General features: G+C 43.3%; 1 protein-coding gene and 1 long non-coding RNA gene across 2 annotated transcripts in view; both read right to left on the minus strand.

Moving 5' to 3' along the window:
- Positions 1 to 20,925, minus strand: part of LOC309565207 — a 1,884,446-nt gene that overhangs the window by 163,730 nt on the left and 1,699,791 nt on the right. The gene's annotated exons all lie outside the window — the stretch shown is intronic.
- TPCN2 (two pore segment channel 2) overlaps positions 7,801 to 20,925 on the minus strand; it is a gene marked incomplete at its 5' end in the record, with an annotated part of 79,341 nt that continues 66,216 nt past the window's right edge. Inside the window, one exon of the mRNA XM_082269963.1 lies at positions 7,801 to 7,896. Within this exon, the coding sequence (XP_082126089.1) occupies positions 7,818 to 7,896 (79 nt within the window). The 3' untranslated portion in view covers positions 7,801 to 7,817. The remainder of the gene's footprint in view (positions 7,897 to 20,925) is intronic.

Below are 20,925 nucleotides of genomic sequence, written 5' to 3' on the forward strand. Positions count from 1 at the left end.
AAACAAAAGAATGGTAAAAAAAAAAACCTTCTGGGTGTAGCAGCCTCCCCAGTCCCCCTAATACTTACCTGAGCCCCATCTCTGTCCAGCGATGTCCACAAGTCCTTCAACCGCCTGGGACTCTCCCTCCTGACTGCCTGAAATACAGCCATGGCGCCTTTGGCTCCTCCGGCTGTCAAAGTCAGTTAGCCAATCATAAAAGAGGGGGGGCGGGGCTGAACGGCAGCTCCATGTCCAGCTTGCTGATGGGGAACTCAACAGGGGGGAGGAGCTAGGAGCAGAAACGAGGGACCCAAGAAGAGGAGGATCCGGGCTGCCCTGTGTAAAACCAACTGCACAGAGGAGGCAAGTATAACATGTTTATTTTAAAAAAAAAAAAAAAAAAAAAAAAGAGACTTTACAATCACTTTAAGCTTAGGCAATAAAACCTGGAAGCCAATTAGATTCTATGCAGAGCTGCACCAGATTTTGCACTACGCAGTTTTTGTAAATAACCTCCAATGTTTTGCTTTGCTTCACTTCAAAAATGATACCCCATGTCACCTTCTTGGTGCTTCAAAGCATCGCCAAAGCCTCCATAAAGTCTATGACAATGTTTTCTTACAGAACCTGATGCTTTAGAGAGGCTTTATTCAGCATTAGCTTTGATTTGTTTTGAATGTATTGCAGGTATGAGATATCCCAAGATGCACTTAGAAACCAACAAGCGAACCAGAAAGATGTTAGCAGCAGTCATTTCGGTTTCATGTGTATACAGTATATTTTCCGGAAGGGTCAGGGGCAAGCCTCACATCTGGTGTGCAGCAGGAAGGTGACCGGTGACCAAAGAGAGAGGGGGGATTAGCAGAGCCAGAGGGTTACTACTGTGTGGGGGGATTAGCAGAGCTGGGGTTTACTACTGAGCAGGGGATCAGCAAAACTGGGGGTACTACTGAGTGGGGTATCTGCAGAGCTCGGAGTACTACTGAGCAGGGGATCAGCAGAGCTGGGGGTACTACTGAGTGGGGTATCTGCAGAGCTGGGGGTACTAATGAGCAAAACAGACACAAATAGAAAATCAAAACACGCAGGGCATTTGCCAAGCTTCAATAAAGCATCGCCAAAGAATCAAAAAAGCATGTTAAAGTGGTAGACGCTTTAATGTGTGTTAAAGTCGAAGCAAGTGTAAACGAGCCCTTATGGTGCAGGCTTAACCTTAATCTACCATACCCCTGTTCTACACCCACTGTCCACTTTTTAAACTCTTCATTATGGCATCTTCTTTCAACCCTCTTAGATTGGATTTCTCAAGGTTGCACTGGCCTCTTTCACTCTAGGGATCTTCTATAGAATTGCTGCCCCTCTCGGATCTCTGTTCTTCATTCTCTTCTCATTCCTTCCTAAGAAATTACTTCTATTCTTGTTCTCATTCCCAGATCCATCATGTAGTACCCCTTCTCTCTGACTGTCAGTGGTCTCCTCCAGTGTGCCAACTCTGATTCGTTTCTCAAGTGTTCCTTCTCTGCGCCCTCCGATTCTTCTATCCAAAGTTCTCAGCAGCCCCGGTCTCTCCATCTCTACTTTTGCTGCTTTCACCTCATCTATGAAAGTAGAGGTTAGGCCTTCTGAACAAGGAATACACAAGACTATTACAGGAACATAAATCAACTTCACCTGATGTATGTCGAGGGTTCATTCTAAATATGACAAAGGACTAGGCTTAGTGTCAAAAGTAAGGAAAGCGTCTTGCTATGGGGGCACACAGAAGAGGAGGAGCAGAGAGCGCCGGTGGAGACCCAGGAAGAGGACGTTTTGGGCTGCTCTGTACAATACTATAGCACAGAGTAGGTAAAGTATATTAAGTTTATTTTAGAAAAAAAAAAAAAAATAAGCCTTTAAAATCGCTGTGAGCATATAACATATGGCGCTTTTCCACTGCATGGAACCGAACGGTTCGGCTCGCTTTTGTGCTTTTCCACTGCTGGTACCGCATGTTACGGTGTAGGAACGGTTCGGTGCGGCGGCGCTTTTCCACTGCATGGAACCGAACGGTACGGCTCTCAAAAACAGTACCACCTTGATTGTGGTTCCAAGAGGTACCATACCGGTACCATATCCCAAAATCCTTTGCATGCAATCACTACTAGCCACTGATTGGTCAGAGAATCGTTGCTATCCCACCCACTTAACTTTAGTACTACTTTAGTGGAAAAGCAAACCATACCATACCGTACCGTACCGAACCGTTCCAACACCGTACCATGCGGTACCATGCAGTGGAAAAGCAAACCGGGCCAAGCAGGGCCAAATAGAGCCAAGCCGGTACTTGCAGTGGAAAAGTGCCATTAGTTACATAGATAGACACAAGTCAATCTAGTTCAACCATTAAAAGGGGGGAAAAAAAAACACATTATACAATCCTATACCCGCAGCTGAACCAGAGGCAGCATAAAAAAAACCCCAGCAAAGCATGATCCATTTTGCTCCAGTAGGGGGGGGGAAAAAAAAAAAGTCCTTCCTGTCTGAGAGGCAATCATATTTTCCCCTGGATCAACTTATAAACCTTAAAGTGAATAACTCAACACCAAGTTCACTATATGGACCCCTTATGTATTTTTACATGTTGATCATTTCCTCCCTTAAAGGAGTTGTAAAGTCAGAAGGTTTTTTATCTTAATGCATTCTATGCATTAGGATAAAAAGCCTTCTGTGTGCAGCAGCCCTCTAATACTTACCTGAGCCCCATCTCTCTGTCCAGCAATGTCCACGAGTCCCTCAGCCATCTGGGACTCTCTCTCCAAAGACAGTTAGCCAATCAGGAGACAGAGGGGGCAGGGCTGAACCGCAACTTTGTGTCTGAATGGACACACCGAGCTGCAGTTCGGCTTGGGTGCCCCCATAGCAAGCTGCTTGCGGTGGGGGCACTCGACAGGAGGGAGGAACCAGGAGCAGCGAAGAGGGAACTGAGGAGGATCCAGGCTGCTCTGTGCAAAACCACTTCACAGAGGAAGTAAGTAAAACAGGTTTATTTTTTATTCTCTTCTCAAGAGAGAATAAATTCAGTTCCTCTAATCTTTCCTCATAGCAGAGCTCCTCCATCAGTTTGGTTGCCCTTCTCTGCACTTTCTCCAGTTCCCCGATATCCTTTTTAAGAACTGGTGCCCAAAACTGAACTGCATATTCCAGATGAGGTCTTACTAATGATTTGTACAGGGGTAAAATGATATCTCTCTCTCTGGAGTCCATGCCTCTCTTAATACAAGAAAGGATTTTGTTTGCTTTGGAAACTGCAGCTTGGCATTGCATGCTATTATTAAGCTTATGATCTACCAGAACACCCAGATCCTTCTCTGCTATGGATTCCCCCACTTCTACCCCCCCCTAGTATGAATGATGCATGCATATTCTTAGCCCCCAAGTGCATAACTTTACATATTTTACATAACTGACCAAACAAACTACAACTTGCAAAATAAATCAAAATATATCAATAACTCAGAAAAAAAACGTTGGAATTGTTTATTTATCATTTTGGTTAAAAAAAAAAAAAAAAAAAGTGCAAATAACGATTCTTTCAATTCTTACTGCAATACATTGGTCCAAAACTATTCCATTTATTAACAATACAAAAACACAACATTCATACCTAGATAAGAACTATGACTTCCACAACAACTTCATAGTGTAAAAAGTGCTGCTCACAATTTAAAAAGGTAAGAAAAACGGTTTAAAGTGCTACAAAACATGGCTTGTTAAATGACAAAATGCATATAATGTCCAATTCTGAAAAGGCAATAAAATAGAAAAAAACAGAGTCCACCCATAACTGGAATTAGATAGTAAAAAGCCATGGGGGGGGGGTGTAATGTTACTTTTTCTTTTGCATTATTCTGGAACGACTAATAAGAACCCAGTTTTCCCCAGCATAGATGGGTAGATTACTTCTTATTAGCTGCAGTGCATTTCTAGTTATGCTAGTTTCAGGTATAAAGTATAACTAAAGGTAAAACTTTTTTTTTAGTTTTGGACAGAGTGGAGAGGGATTAGAACCAGTTTTTTTTGGCTATCTGGGTCCTCGTTAGGGAGATTCCCTCTCTACATTTGTCCTGTTTACCATTATCATTGAAAGTAAAATCCCAATTTTTGGGTTGTCCCCAGAAAAGTAATAGAGGGGAAATTATCCAACGGGGACACTAGTTCTGGTGACCTGGGGGTCCCCAAAAAAACACCCCTAATTAGAAGGGATTTCTTCTCACTTCCTGTTTTGGGTATGGGACAGGAAGTAAAAGTAAATCCCCCCAATGGGACACAGATGGAAAAAAATAACCCTCCCTTAATTTATCCTAAATGGGAATAAAAAAAAGGATTTACCTATAGTTCTATTTTAACCCCATCACGGCGGCAGTACCCATATATGCATACCAGAATGTAAACAGAGCTGTGCGCTCCTGGCACAGTTACTGACGGCTAACCGAAAGCTCCTGATCTCTACTTGCGACCGGAAGCTTTCCGATCATGTGAACGCTGTGACAAATAACGGCAGTCACATGATCAGAAACCTGGTCCTGTGGCATCAGAAACTTCTTAAAGGGCCGGGAGGCGCCAGCGTTAAACGGTTAAAAAAAAGACACCGTCACCTGCTAATTCAGGACAAAATGACAGCGCTTCCTGATAGCCCCTGCTACAGCAAGGCGTAGTTACTTATCCTTTGCTCCTAACTCCTTCCCACTCCATCAGAGATCTCCACCTTCCAAGCTTCCACCTATTGAGGAGCATATGACCCCAGTGTGCCAGTGCTAGGGCCCAAGCAGCGAATCGCCAGGCCTGAACACAGGTACATAGGGGGAGGGGCAATTACATCATCTACCCAGGTAAACATTAATGCCTAAGCTTATTAAGGCTGGATTGCAGCGAGGAAGAAGCATGGATCATTGATTATAATTTACTGTCCTTGAAAAGAGAAGTGACAGAGGGGGAGATTTACTAAAACTGGTGCACACAGAATCTGGTGCAGCTGTGCATAGTAACCAATCAGCTTCTAACTTCAGCTTCTTCAATTAAACTTCAACAATAAATCCTACCAGCTGATTGGTTACTATGCACAACTGCACCGGATTCTGTGTGCTCCAGTTTTAGTAAATCTCCCCCAGTCGCTCTTTAAAGCCCAGCTTAAGGAATTCTAAAAATATCTACCCACACCGTAGTGCACCCTGCACTGCAAGGGTTAAGTGCTTTGTTAGATGTAGGGCTGCTGGAATAGGGGGAAAATAGTTACCCAGAGTCCGCACTCCAGCAGTGTGACTGGTCCTCTAAAGCGCACCCAGATAACTCCACCATGCACAACAAAGGGTTAACAGCCCTACGCTGTATGTGATGCTGAAAGACTGCTTACAGACTGGAGCTTCAGGGAGAAGAGGACGCCATCAGAGGATGGATATAACAAGCATTTACCCTTCATGCAAGTAGTTGGACTTAAAGGCAAACTTGTAATGACACACATGGAGGCGGTCATTGCTGATCTCATTAGAAAATGCTGTCCTCAATCCTTCAGGTCACTGCTCCGCTGTCCTCAATCCTTCAGGTCACTGGCTCTGAGCAAACATGCAGCAAAACAAGATTTATTATTTTATGCTCCCCTTTACTCACTGCATGCTTGCCCTGGGTCAAGACTAAAGCCAAAGACGGCCAAGCAATTAGCATTTTCAGAATGATGCACATATTAGCAGTTTCTCTCATGATGGGTTCCCTTTAAAGCATCTCTCTTTGGCTTTGTTTCAGAAGATCTTTGATTAATAAGGCACAACACATAACAGTGACAATGTGAATAATTCTCTAACCCACAGCAACCAATCAGATGTTCATTCCCTGGAGTAAGGAAAGAAATAGATTGGCTACTGAAATTTGCACATGGCCCCTTCCCTAGGCCCACTATAAAATATAATTTAATATAGACACACGTGTTTTAAGCAAACTAGAAAACAAAAAAATCTATTTTATCCAAAGGCAACAAAAATAAACTCTGAAATACAAACTCTTTGAAGTGGCAATTCCCTTTAAATGTTGCTGAAGATTTAAAAAAAAAAAAAAAACTGAAAAATATATTTAAATGAGCCGATTAGTGGCATTAAAATATTTGTGGAATTAATCAATGTTGTATGAATGACGATTCCTGTATTAAATCTATAGAGGTCTACATAAAACATGTATATTTGTACGCGGAGTTCATCCAAATGGGGTTTTTATATTATTGGATAAATCTGAATTCACTTAAAATCCTTACCTGGGGGCAAATCCTGGATCCTTTACACCAGCTATGTCCAAACTATGGCCTTCCAGCTGTTCAGGAACTACAATACCCATCATGCCTAGTTAGGTCTCTGAATGTCAGAGATTTACAATGCCTCATGGGAATTGTAGTTCCTGAACAGCTGGGGGCCATAGTTTAGACACCCCTGCTTTACACATTCTGTAGTTCTAGCTGAACCTGGATTTTCAAAAATCTACCCTTGCCGGTGAGGTCTAGGGGTAAAAAAATAAGGTGCAATAATTACCTTTTCCCTCGCCCTTGCAGGCACCATTCATGTACCCAAAGAACAAAGGTTGACTGTACTCCAATGTCCAGGGAAATCCAAACGTTATTGTATAAAAACCAATGTTCAGATTCCCGTGTTTCATTCTGCATGAAGTGCGTTAACACCTACTATCATCCTACGGTTATCGTTGGAAACTGATATCTCTGCGACATGGATTTTATACAATAAAGTTTGGCTATCCCAGGCCATTGGAGTGCAGTCAACCTTTGTTCTCTGGATGCTCAGTTTACAAAGATTATGGATCGGACCGACACCAAAACACAGTGGAGAAGACCAATGTATGGTGAGTCCGCCTAGAGCGGTTCTTGTCATTTGAAGGTTAAGGCACCATTTGTGTGACTAGTCCTCCAAAGGCTTTTCTCTAAGATGCTTCGGCTGGAGGCTGACATCAAGTACAATGCAGGACTGGTAGCCCGGCACTGTAGATGAAGACGGCAAGGGGGGAGGAAGAGGAGGGAGCTGGAACTTGCAAGAGCAATGAATAAGGGATTACATATTATTTCTCTACAACTAGACTTAGCAAGCCTTTAAGCCTTGCAAAGCAGAGGGTGTTGAAGCTCACCGAATACGTAGCTTTTTCAAGAATCCCGCGGTTTAGCTTTAAATAGACCATGTTAAAGGTCAATGGCTCTGACATCTGTTGCAGCAGGTCCAAGAGGGTCCTGCTTTCCCTGTAGGATTGGTTTGTTTTATGGAGGATAAGTTATCAGATGGGGAACATTTAGGAACAAGGTGCTGGGATCAGCAGGAAATTCTAGCGGGGGGCAAACTCTGCTGAGATTCCCAGATAGAAGATTCATTTTGAAAGTGTAAAAAACTGCTGGCTTCCCATACTTGGCTTTGGTTGGAGGACTGGCCTGTCAAACGGCTATACCTGCAGTACACAGGTGATCTGTACGACAGTTCCCCTGAGACACGGAGCTAAAAGATACAATGAACTGAAAACATAAAATACATAAGAGGAAAAACGAAGGTGCCTCATCGCTCCTGGAGTAAAATCAAAGTCTCATCTGCAGTAAAGCACCCCCCGAGGAATGAGAAAGGTCCATAAAAAAGGCCCATGTGGGGGGGTGACAGAATAAGGCACTAGTGGGGAGGCTTTAGTCATTGTACTGGAATGCACATTGTAGGTGGAACAACTTCAATTCTCTCAGCACTTCCACGTCAATAAAAGCAGCAAGTGGTTTTCTTGGTATGGCAGCTTAGACTGGAACTCAACATCTCCAGGTCTGTACACAATGGAGGTCATCTGGATAGATGAAGGTGAGGGTGATGATGTAACCGGTCCATGAGTTCTTCATCTGTTGGTTCTTCCAAGTCTTCCCTGTCAATTCATACAATATATACATATTTATATTAAGTGAAAGCATTGCAAAGGAAAAAATCTATGGCTTTTCTTCAGTTTTGGATTCAATTTGGAAAGGTTACACCCTCCGACAGATTTTTTTTACCACTTAACCACCAGAAGGTTTTACCCCCTTCATGACCAGCTCATTTTGTTTGCTATTCAGCACTGCGCTACTTTTACTGGCAATTGTGCGGTCATGCAACACAAAGTATTTTTTCATAAATGTAGGCCAAAATGTATTCTGCTACATTTGTTTGGTAAAATATATCTCAAATCATTGTTTGATCTTTAGTCTGTAGGAAAGTTCACACATTATTATATACAATAGGTTACCAAAAGTATTGGGACACCTGCCTTTACAGGCACATGAGCTTTAAAGAGGTTGTAAACCCTCGAAAGTTTTTTTTTTTCTGCAACCTGAAAGAGAAACCCATAATGAGCTAGTATGCATCGCATACTAGCTCATTATGATATACTTACCTAAGAACGAGCCCCCGCCGTGCCGCCCGCTCACCTGTATGACGGGCGACATGTCCAGTCGCCCGTCTTCCGGGATCATGGCATCTGGCCATCTGATTGGCCGGAGCCGCGGTGACGTCACTCCCGCGCACGCGCGCAGGAGCCGACGGTCACGGCATTTCGCTCTTGTGCGTCAGACGGATTGCTACCGTCTGATGACGCACAAGAGCGAAATGCATTGTGGTCATTGCTAAACCCGGAAACTGAAACTCAGGCATTCGTAGCAGGGGCAGGGACGCACGCCGACCGCCGCACACAATACAGTGAAAGGAAAGATAGGAGGAAGCTGCAGATCCTCGGACACTATCTTCCCAATACCCGAACGATTGTGTACTGCCGAATCGCCCAGTGCCAGGAGGGCACAGCAAATAGTAAGAGACCAACTGTTATCCTTTAGTGTATTTACAATAAACCATACAATATTTCACTATTGGAGGCATTTGTTTTATCTTTATATGCGGACTACATGGTCCATACATGCCTAATCTAGGAGCAGATATTCAAACTAAAGATATCGAGGAGAGGTTTGATCCACCCAGATAAAGGGATCACAGGCGTTGGGGGTCATTACGACCTATTGGAAGCTGGTAAGAGGCCACGTGTGACACACCCAACCACCTGGAGCACTTTAAAAAACAAGAATATAGAAGCACAATCCAATTGCATGAATTGTTCAGAATTTTAGAGACACTTGTTATATATCTTTGAGCACCCTATTGGAGAGCACGACTATTTTTTAATTTAATTCGATGTGGTTTAATTCATGCATGCACTATTAAGCACTTTTTTGCTTGCTGCACTAATTAATTTATTTATTTATGTAACTTATATATTAGTGACAATCAACACTTGGAATTTTAGATTGATGCACTATTAAGCACTTTGATATTTATTAATTACGATTTGCACTTGTTTAATTCAGCACATATTATTACATGCTTTTGTTATAATATTAATATTGAATAATTTTACAAAAATACGTGATACCTATAATAATTGCATCCAGCAACATAAAAAGATTACCAGCGTCTTTTTATCCACGATTTATACCTATATATTGTTTTTTAACAATTAAAGGGGCAGCAGGTTTTATTATCTTTTTTAAAGGGCCAGGCGCCTTCTAACTTTTTATTAACTCAATATTAAACCCTACGGACTAAGACTGGGATGCCAGTAAAGTTCATGTGCGTGTAAAGGCAGATGTCCCAATACTTTTGACAATATAGTGTATAATATATATTCTATAGATGTGAAAATTTATCAATTCTGATGTACTGACGGCCTACCTTATTTCTGGACCAGTACAAATATCCCCCAAATACACCCTTTTTGGAAAGTAGACAGCCCAACCTATTTAGTGAGAGGCAGGACGAGTTATTTTAAGTTGTATTATTTTTTTTCTTTAACCAGTTCTGGACCGGAAGGTTTTTCCCCCTTATTGACCAGGCCATTTTTTGCGATTCGGCACTGCGCTACTTTAAACGGACAATTGTGCGGTCGTGCGATGCTGTACCTAAATAAAATTGACGTCCTTTTTTCCCCCCACAAATAGAGCTTTTTGGTGGTATTTGATCACCTGTGCAAATTTTATTTTTTGCACTATAAACAAAAAAAAAACAGCAACAATTCTGAAAAAAAAAAAAAAAAAAAAAATCTGTATTTTTCACATTCTGCTATAACATTCCCCCCCCAAAAAAAAAAATGTTAAATCAATTTTTTTCATCCTTTTAGGCCAATGTTTTCTGCTACATAATTTTGGTAAAAAAAAAAAAAATCACAATAAAGCGTATTTTGATTGGTTTGCGCAAAAGTTATTGCGTCTACAAACTAGGGGAAAGATGTCATTTTTTTTTTTACTAGTAATGGCGGCGATCAGCGATTTTTAGCGAGACCGACATTGCGGCGGACAGATCGGACCCCTAACTGAACTTTTTGACACTTTTGGGGGATACTACCAGATACTACAGTAATCGGTGCTAACAATATGCACTGTTACTGTAATAATGACACTGGCAGGGAAGGGGTTAACCTAGTGGGTGATCAAGGGGTTAAATGTAAGCCTAGGGGCGTGTTTACTAACTGTGGGGGGTTGGGCTTTTGAAATGACCATAGAGACCTGTGATCCTATATAGAAGGATCACAGGAGCTCTGTAATCATTTCGGAGAGAAGACCGGTCAGCCCGTCCTCTCTCAGGGGGGGAGCAATCGCGGGTAGTCGGCGGCAATCGCGGCCTCTGGCCCCGTGTATCGGCATCCCCGCCCCCCAACACCAGGCGCGTGACCAACGTACCCCTACATCGGTTCGTGCAGGAGAGGCCTCCTGCACAGTATAACTGCGGCGGGCGGTCCGCAACTGGTTAAACATACTGTAATTAGTGCACCATGAAGCAGAGCATTCAAGAGTGAGCCAGGAAAAGTCCTGTTCGGGGTTTTTACATCCCCCAGACTCCTCTCATACATGTTCAGGGATCTCTGATCTCTAACCCGCAGGCTGATTCCGGTCTTAGTCCTCTTCCCCAGGCAAAATTATACTCACCCAGGACAGACAGCCAGTGCTCTCAGCCTGGGAAATCAGACAATTCTTGTCTGTGAGAGGTTGGTAAAAGCCAACAAGCTATATATGTGGAAGCTGACAAGCTGTAGGCTTGCTCAGCCTGGTAGTGAGGGCCTGTACTTTGGTAAAATTAGTGCCGAGACACAGCTAGGTTTATGTTCTGCTTTTTTTCCCCCGTTTGTTTCCTGAGACACTGTACATCTGTATACAGACTTCACTGGATTTGGTATCTGTGCCTGGGAGATTGCTTATCCCAGAGAACTTTGTACCTGCTACCTGTTCCCTGCTTACAACCAGTTTTCTTTTAAACCACTTCCCCCATCTGCCCCATAGCAGTTTTACTGCTACAGGGCGGCTCTCCTGTGCAGAATCGCGTATATACGCGATTCTGCACTTCCGCCTACAGGGGGCGCACACACACCACCGGTCGGGGCACTTCTGCTGTTATTATTCACAGCAGAAGCCAGTCTGCAGATACCAGGCACTGGATGTCCACCGGCCGATCGTCGTTAATACACACAGAACTGAGATCTGCCTATCTAAACAAGGCAGAACTCAGATCTGGCAGGGGGGGGGGCTAGGCACACTGTTAACCCTTTGATTGCCTCAGATGTTTTACCCCGGTCAGTGTCATAAATACAGGGACAGTGCATATTTCTAAAATTGATCACTATTTTAGTGTCAATGGTGCCCTCAAAGTGTCAGTTAAAGTCAGACTTGTATAAAGTACTCGAAATTTCTACTTGAGTAAAAGTACAAGTGCTCGATCAAAAAGTGACTTGAGTAGAAGTGGAAGTGCTCGCAGAAAAAGTTACTTAAGTAGAAGTACTAAAGTATTCAACATTTTTTTTACTTAAGTATTGCAAGTAGTTTTTTCAAAAAATTTGCTACTTAAGTACTAAAAGTAAAAAGTACCAGTAGTTTTGAAAAAAAATTTCTACTCAAGTACTGAAAGTAGAAGTAGAAGTACTGTGTTGTGTAGTTATTAAAGAAAGAAGTCAAAAGTTTGATCATATTGTTTTTTATTATTTCAAATGATTTATTCAAATGATTAACCTGTGTTTGTTAGTAGTTTCTTGATGCACTTTAAGCGCTGTAGCACCATTTATTTGTTTGTTTCATATTTTCTTTTTATTGGAAAGATTTGGTATAGCAGCTTTTATTATACACAGCCTTTATTTTCGTATGCGCTGATTTACAAATGACATTATACACATTTTTTTGAGCTTTATGCAACCTGCCATCTACTGTTTTGGCAGTGGTAATTTTTTTAAAAGTAACGAGTAACTATGCAGCACAAAAAAAAAAATACTTGAGTAGAAGTATCGAAATCATCGAAAAAATGTAGTGAAGTAAAAGTAGAAGTAGGAGAAAAAAATTATACTCTAGGAAAGTACAGATACCGCCTTTCGGTACTTAAGTACAGTACTTAAGTAGTTCTACTTCGTTACTATGCATCTCTGGTTAAAGTCCAATTATCCGCCATTGGTATGGTCATGAGTAAGCGACTTTTTGTGTCGTGAAACGCGTCAACCTTTTACCTGTCCCATGTCTTACCAGTCCTGTATTAATGCCTGTGATCAAGAATAAAATTACTCCAATATTTGATTTCAACTTTCGGTATGCTGTCACCATTTCTTGATGTTTTATAACCCAGCTGCCGGCCAGGAATCTGGGCAGATCCTGACATTGTTGTCAGGATCCCTGCAGAGTCTAAACATTAGCCCGCTGTCAGCTGAATCTGGGTCCCAGGAGTGCAGAACTAAGTGCACTCATTTGACACACAAGAGAAGTATGGCAAAAGGAGCTTTGGCCATACTTCTCCTTTAAAGTAAAACTTTACCTCATTTTACAAAAGGTCCTTTCTTCTGCTGCAGAGAAGGACCCTTGCTGTTTGTGTGGAAGCAGTGGTCTCTGTGCAGAGGTCTGAAACACTCCCTGCAGAGTCAGAGCTGGAGCTCTCCAATCAGCAGGGTGTACGAGCTTTGCTGATTAGAGAGATCAAGCTTTGACCTAGCAGGGGGCATACAGGACCCCTGCAGAGAGACCGCTGTTTCCACACAGACAGCAAGGGCCCTGATCTACAGCATGCTGGCAGAGCAGAGGACAGGACAAGATATTCTACTTGGTTAGTTGGTTTTCTTTAGAAAACAGCCACAGCCTACGTATTTGCACATCTTTTGATTTAATGGACCTAGAACATATTTAGTGGATTAAAACTGAAAAATAATATTATGTGATTTAACTCTCCACTACACTATCTAAATTTAAAAGAAACAGTTTTGGCTTTTATACACACTAACTGGTGTCCAGCCACTTAGTGGCAGGGCCTATGTGCCTGGGCTCCTGTATCCCCAGTGGATGCGGAGAGAAAAAAAAAACAGTTAATCCCTCATTAGGAAGCACTGTATTTATGCCATCATACTTCCCCTGTGGGCGATGATGTCCCTTTGAACAGGCTCTGCAATCTCTAATCTGAGGCAGCATGCCTTCTGCTTTTTTTTAAAGCCACTACTACATTATACAAGAAAAAGGAGAGATGGTTACAGATTTTTAGATTCTCAATAGCCTCTACAACAATCTTTTGCATTTTTTTTTTTTTTTAAAGAAAAAAAATGTAAATCTATTTTGTTTCCTTAATTAGTATCTTGACGCTGCCCCGCTTTCCTTATTTCCCTAGGGCAGTGATGGTGAACCTTGGCACCCCAGATGTTTTGGAACTACATTTCCCATGATGCTCATGCACTCTGCAGTGTAGTGGAGCATCGTGGGAAATGTAGTTCCAAAACATCTGGGGTGCCAAGGTTCACCATCACAGCCCTAGGTAAAGACCCAAAAACACCTTATTGTAAATACGGTCCTGTTCATAGGCAATAGACAGTTCTTTGTTAAAGGGAACCTATCAGGCTTTAAAAAATATTTAAAATGACACAGCTCATAGTGCAAACTTTGCCTGCAAAAACATTTTATAAATGCGCTCAAATCACTTTAAGACAATTATACACATCAGGCAGTAAAGGGACACAACTGACATTGTTTAAATCTCTAAAACAAGGCCAAATCTCATTGGCTGCTCTAAAGGAACGTTAAAAAAAAAAAAAAAACAACAAAGAAAAATTCCCAGCTCACTTACCAGCCAGCCTGAAACAATCCAAATTGTCCTGTCTAACAAATCAAGTTTAAACCAGGGGTTTAGTTAGCACACGTTTGCAAATCTTTGCGTAAGCTGCAGTGCCACTTCACGACCCCCCCCCCCCCCCTTGTACTGTAATTCTAACTTTTGAACTGAACGTGAACTGTCAGATAGGACAATTCGGATTGGTGCAGACTGGCAAGTGAGATGGGAATTTTTCTTTGTCTTTTGACATGGGTCGCCTTTCCATGTGCTCTTCCCTGTAAAGGCCACTTATAGGTTGGGGTGGTTGCCATTGATTTTCTCTGTAGCAATGCAGACAAAAGGTTTCTATGAAGTAACATTCCAGTGCTTGAACCTGGCTGCAATAGGGCAATATAGATTTACTATTGCAGACATTATTGAGATAAAAGGGCCCAACATTTCAGGGTAAATTTTTCTGCTAACCAAAACAGATACTTAAAAAGCCTGTATGAGCAGAACGCAACAAACCGTATTCAATGTGATTTGTAAAACTAATTATCTCACCACCTTCCTATTTTTTTTTTTTTTTTTTTAATATATTTTTTATTGAATTCTATACGAGTTATACAAACATGAAGTAGAAAAGAACAAAGGGGGAGTCTCCCCAAATTATATACAGTTAAGCAGTCCCTGCTTGTCATAACTAGAACCAATGCAAAAAAGAAAAAAAAAACATACGAATATAATTTACCTACAAGAATCAATATTTCTGGGATTGTTAGATATTTTAGTCCAGTTGTTTAAGCGGGGGCTCTCCAGTGGAGAGGGGAAGAAAAGGAAGGAAGAGAGAAAGAGAAAAAAAAAAAAAAAAAAAAAGGAAAGTGGGGGGGTCCCTTGGTGTTTTGGTGTTTCACCAGTCTAGGCGTTCTAGCCTAGAGAGGCCTCTGCCATATATGAGGCGTATATGTTAGTGTGGGTGAATGTTAACCAACATGACCAAATCTTACGTGCCAGGGGTGCCTGACCTCGAAGATCCAATGTCATGTCTTCCAGATAGTAGATACGGTCAACTGCCCGCAACCATTGAGGTATCGAGGGAACTGTAGACTGTTTCCAGTATTTTGGGATTAATGCTTTGGCTGCATTTAAAAGGTAAGGGGTAATAGACTTTCGATACTGGGCCGGAGGTAGTTTAGTGTCATGGAATAAGACAGACAACGGATCCCTAGCAATAGGTAAACCCTGAATTTTTTCAATTAAAGACAATACGCTAGTCCAGAAGGGTCGAATTGCTGGGCAGAACCACCATATATGTGCGTGCGTAGCTCTATGCCCACAACCTCTCCAGCAAACAGCCGAGAGAGATGGTGTCATCCTCTGTAGCTTGGCGGGGGAGTAGTGCCATCTAGTGAGAAACTTATAATTGGCTTCTGTTGTCCGCGCCGATGTTCCTGAGCTATGAGACATTTGAAGAATAACCTCCTCCTGTGTCGGCGAAAAAGTGCACTTAAAGTCTAGTTGCCACTGTTTCATAAAGTGTGGGGTGGAATTGGGGCCTAGTGCGTCCAATGACTTATAAAACTTAGATAATAAACCTTTACCTGATTCAGGGCGTACTAGAATTTGTTCAATCGGATTCAGGGAGTGTATGTTGCGTAAGGGGTGAGGCAGTTTTTTCACGAATTGCTGAAGTTGGTGGTATTTCCAGCAATCCATAAATGTCTTTGGTGATGCCTGGCATATTTTAGAGAATGGGAGTATTCCTTCCATCCCCGTTATATGATGCAACAGCGTGGCGTTGGCCTGTGGTAGCCACTGGGAGAAAGAGTGGTCTTTATGACCAGGCGGGAAGAGGCTATGGCCTAAAATCGGCATAAGCGGTGAATTATATGGAATTTTATGGAGCCTATGTAGCCGATCCCAGACGCGAAAAACCGAACTGGTTAAAGGCGAGATAGTGTCAGCAAAATTTCTAGTCTCTGGAGGTATCCAAAGTTGAGGATATAATGATGTATTTGCCAGCTTGTGCTCCAGCTGAACCCAGAGCTTTTCCTCTGTATGAAATTTCCAGTCGGCTATCCGAACCAGGGAGACGGCGTTCAGATATCTCCCAAAGTCCGGCACCGCCAACCCCCCCCGGCTTTTGTCCCGCGATAATAGCGAGAGCGCAAGCCGAGGGTGTGATCGGCGCCACACGTATGCTCTAACCAGAGAGTTCAAAGTCCTCACCAAATTGACGGGTATATTAAACGGGAGCATTTGAAACATGAAGAGCACCCTGGGCAGCACATTCATCTTGACAACATTCACCCTCCCTATCCAAGAGGTGGCTAGATGATGCCAATTCGCAAAGTTAGCTCTAATTGTGTTAAGTAAGGGAATATAATTTGCTCGTGCTAGATCCTCCACCTGGGCAGTAATGTGTACCCCTAAGTATTTAAAAGAGTAGGGTTGCCATATAAAGGGGAAAGCTGGGCTAATGTCATGTGCCATTGCCGGGGCAATTGTAACGTTTAGGATTTCCGACTTCGTTAGATTGATTTTGAAGTTAGACAGAGCACTATATCTATCAAATTCAGAAAGAAGATTAGGCAGGGATATCATAGGTTGTTGTACAAAAAAAAGAACATCGTCCGCATAAGCCGCGTATTTGTGTTGCATAGACCCGACCGTGATACCATGAATCGAGGGGTTTGCTTGAATTCTAGCCAGAAAAGGTTCCAAAGATAAAACAAAAAGTATAGGGGAGAGCGGGCAGCCCTGTCTGGTCCCATTAGAAAGCTTAATTGATTCGCTGAGGATACCATTAACCTTAATCTGAGCAGTAGGGGATTTATATAACGCATTAATCAAACGACACAGGCGGGGGCCTAGACCAAACGCCTGTAGTGTCGCCATCAGGAACTCCCAGTCCACCCTGTCGAACGCTTTTTCAGCATCCGTGGAGAGCAACAGGGTGGGCTGGGAGTGCTGGCGAACAAAAGATAAAAGTGAGATTGTGCGTGACACATTGTCCCTCACCTCACGACCAGGGATGAAACCCGTTTGACTGTTAGCGATACTAGCGGGTAAAAAGGGGAGCAATCTGTTGGCGATTACCTTGGCATATAGTTTAACATCAACATTTAACAAAGAAATGGGACGATAACTAGAACATAAAGAGGGGTCTTTACCCTCTTTCGGGATTAATGTAACATATGCATGCAAAGTCTCCGGGCGCAAAGAAGAGTCTGCCAGAATAGAATTAGCATAGGAGGCCAGGTGAGGGAGCAAGGTTTCGGTATATTGTTTATAGTAAAAGGCCGAGAGGCCATCAGGGCCCGGGGCCTTCCCCATTGGGGTAGAGATTAAAGCAATTCGAAGTTCTTCCACCGAAATTTCATCCTCCAGAGAATTAACTTTCTCTGGTGGGATAGAAGGGAGGTTGGCACTAGCAAGATATTCTGACATCAATGATCTACGCTTTTCTGGATCCGAGATGGCTTTCGGAACAGAATAGAGATTTAAATAGAATTTGTGAAATTCGGCCGCGATGGAGGTGGAGTCGTGCGCCAGGGAGTCATCATGTCGCTTGATTTTAGGAATATAAGAGGCTACTTTTTGTTGTTGCAAGGACCGTGCAAGGTGTCGGCCAGGTTTATCACCCCATTCGTATATCCTTTGGGACACCTTGCGATATGTGGCCTTGTTTTGTGAATGAAATAGGGCCTTAAGCTCCTCCCGTTTTTCAGTCAGTAACTGTAAGGTAGAAATAGCAAGGGAGGCCTTATGAGAGCGTTCGAGAACCTGTATTTCAGCAACAAGAGTTCTTTGAGATGATACGCGCTCTTTCTTCTTCCTTGCTCCTAATTCTATTAGTTTACCTCTAATATAGGCCTTATGGGCCTCCCAGCGAACAGCAGTATTGACCTCCGGCAAGGAATTATCCACAAAAAAGTTGTCTAGTTCTTTACCTATATTTTGTTTGTCCACAGGGCTCACAATTAGGGAGTCATTTAACTTCCATGTGGATTTTTTATAATGGAGAGAAGGAAGCTTCAAGGTCAAACAAATAGGGGAATGATCCGAAATAGAAGATGAAGCAATAGTGACAGAGTCAACTAGTTCGAGGTGGAAGTGGTCCACCAAGAAATAGTCAAGTCTTGAATAGAAGTTATGTGTTTTGGAGAAGTACGAGTAATCCCTATCTGAAGGATGGAAAACACGCCAAGCATCTATTAATTGAAACTCATGCAATTGTGTACGCAAATAGTTTAACCGTTTATATGAGATATAAGACTTACCCGAGGAGGTATCCAGCAAGGGGTCCATAGGGACGTTGAAATCGCCTGCCACCACTAATATTCCGTCAGCAAATTCCTGGAACCTGCGCAGGGTGGTCGTTAAATAAGACACTTGATCTTGATTAGGAGCATAAATATTTGCAAAAGAGACAACAGTGCCGCCCAGGGTACCCTTCAGAAACAAATAACGCCCGAATTTATCAGCTACCATTTGTGTGAGTTTAAAGGGTGAGCCTTTACGGAACCCTATGGCGACTCCCTTGGAGTTACGAATATCCGAAAGGCTATAGTACCAAATAGGGTACGTGGGGGTGGTCAATTTAAGATTTGAAGTGTGGGTGATATGGGTCTCCTGCAGGAACACTACTTCTCCTTTCAGCGCATTCAGTTCTCTATATAAGCAATGCCGTTTAGCTGGAGTATGAAGCCCCCTTACATTATAGGATAGATATGTCACCTTCGACATTGAGATCTAAACCGGATATATACTAATATCCACACCTAGACTGGTGTACACCAAGGGGGGGGAAAGGAACAATTGGAAAGATAAGAGAAGAAAAACGAAAAAAAAAGATCGAGGAAAAAAGGTTGTCGCCATCGCGACAATATGTTGGTGAGGAACACTCACCAAAGAGCGGAAAAACGGCGATCTCTCAGCCGCGGTCCCACCTGGAGACCCGCTACCTGGCGGGAAACACGGGTGAGGGAAAGCCGAGCTCCGCTCAAAAATTGGGGGGGGGGGGGGGGTGAGCAACGAGAGGGAGATCAAGACAAAACCAATCAGAGATAAAAACCCTGAAGAAGTCCGGGGCCCCTCCGCGGGACCTCGCCAGGTGGCTGAAAAAAAAAAAAGAATTTATCAGATTATCACTTTTTCTCTCTCTGTATCTACAAGATAGCCCACAAAAAAAAAAAAAAAAAAAGTGCAATATTGTAATTGTTAATATTCAAGTCGTATTCAAGTGGGTTTATCAGAGGGAGATTTTCCGTGGATTCTATAGATTAGGCGTCTTCTGCCAGATGGCCTCTACAGATGGGGTTATCCAGGAAGGCTTGCCAATATTCAACTTATAATCAAGTAGGCTTATCAGAGGGAGATTTCCGTGGTTTCTGCGATTTAGACATCTTCTGCCAGGCACCATCAACAGATGAGGCTGGAGCCTGGAAGGCTTCATCTTGCCAACCCGGAAGGTCAGGTATTGGTATATTAAGCGCCATGCAAAAGCCCTCCAGATCTTCGGGGAATCGCAAAGTTGCAGTGCGACCTTCTCTAGATGCGATTAGGCAGGAGGGGAAACCCCATCGATATGTTATAGCGGTCGCTCTCAGCTTTTCTGTGAGGGGCTTTAGTACCCTGCGGCGCTCCAAGGTCTCCCTAGCCAAGTCAGGATAAAGCGAAAGGGGTGCCCCATCAAAGTCCAGGTTTTGGACTTCCCGGGCTCTTAGCATTATACGCTCCTTCTCAGGGTAGTGATGAATCCTGCATATGATATCTCTTGGGGTCTCTGTCTGCAGGCTGCGGGGGCGAAAGGCCCTATGGGCTCTATCAATCCTCATTAACTTGTCAACAGGAAGGCCGAGCAGCTTGTTGAAAACCCCACTTATCGTCGGGAGCAGATCTGGATCCTTGATGGCTTCAGGCAGACCTCGGATTCGGATATTATTACGCCTGCTCCGATTTTCCTGGTCCTCAATTTTATACAGAGCCATCCTATGTGCTAATGCTTGACGTTTAGAGATATTTTGGAGTTCTTGGATTGCAGCAGCATGTGAATCTAATCTATGCTCGGACTCCTCAACCCGGGTTAGTACCTGATTCAAGTTCTCTCGGACCAAGGATACTTCGTTTTTAATTGACTTTTCCAAACCCCTCAACATAGAGGCTAAATCCGCCTTTGTGGGCAGACCGCTTACTAGCGCAGCTACTGTGGATCGGCTCGGGGAGACATCCGTCCCGTCCGAGCACCAAGAGGAGGCTGGAGATCTATGGGAAGCTGACGGGCTATGGGGGGGGCCGGAGCGAGCACCCGGCATATGGTCCGAACCCCCTGCTTCCAACAACTCCTCGGTCTCCACTGCCAGGTACTTTTTTATAGAGCCAGTGGTCGGCTTCTTTTGGGGTTGTGTTGTTCTCAAGGTCCTTCTCCCCATAGCTGACAAGCGGCACAGCAACCAGATCCGCACCCCACAGGCCCTGCGGCTCTGATGTACAAGCTGCCCGGATTGCTCTAAAGTAAATGTGCAAGGTCAGGGGGCACAAAGAACCCCAAACCCAAAAATCTTGATGGCTCAGCGGCACAGCTGCTAGCAGATTCACAGGTCAGCGATCAATCCATACGGCAGTTCTCAATACAATTCTGCGACTTAGTAGCTTAGCGACTTGACGACGGGATTCGGTTCAATTTAGTTTAGTGATCCAGCGACTTGCTGCTTCAAAGCTATCCCACCTCACGATGCACAGCGATGCACAGCAATGCACAGCAACTAACAAGCAGGCTAGCAGATAAATTGAGCGGTCAGACCACCTGGCAGTTCTTAAATAAAGTCTCAGT

This window comes from Pelophylax lessonae, assembly GCF_965119305.1.
Source record: "Pelophylax lessonae genome assembly, chromosome: 10".
In the NCBI taxonomy this organism is placed as follows: domain Eukaryota; kingdom Metazoa; phylum Chordata; class Amphibia; order Anura; family Ranidae; genus Pelophylax; species Pelophylax lessonae.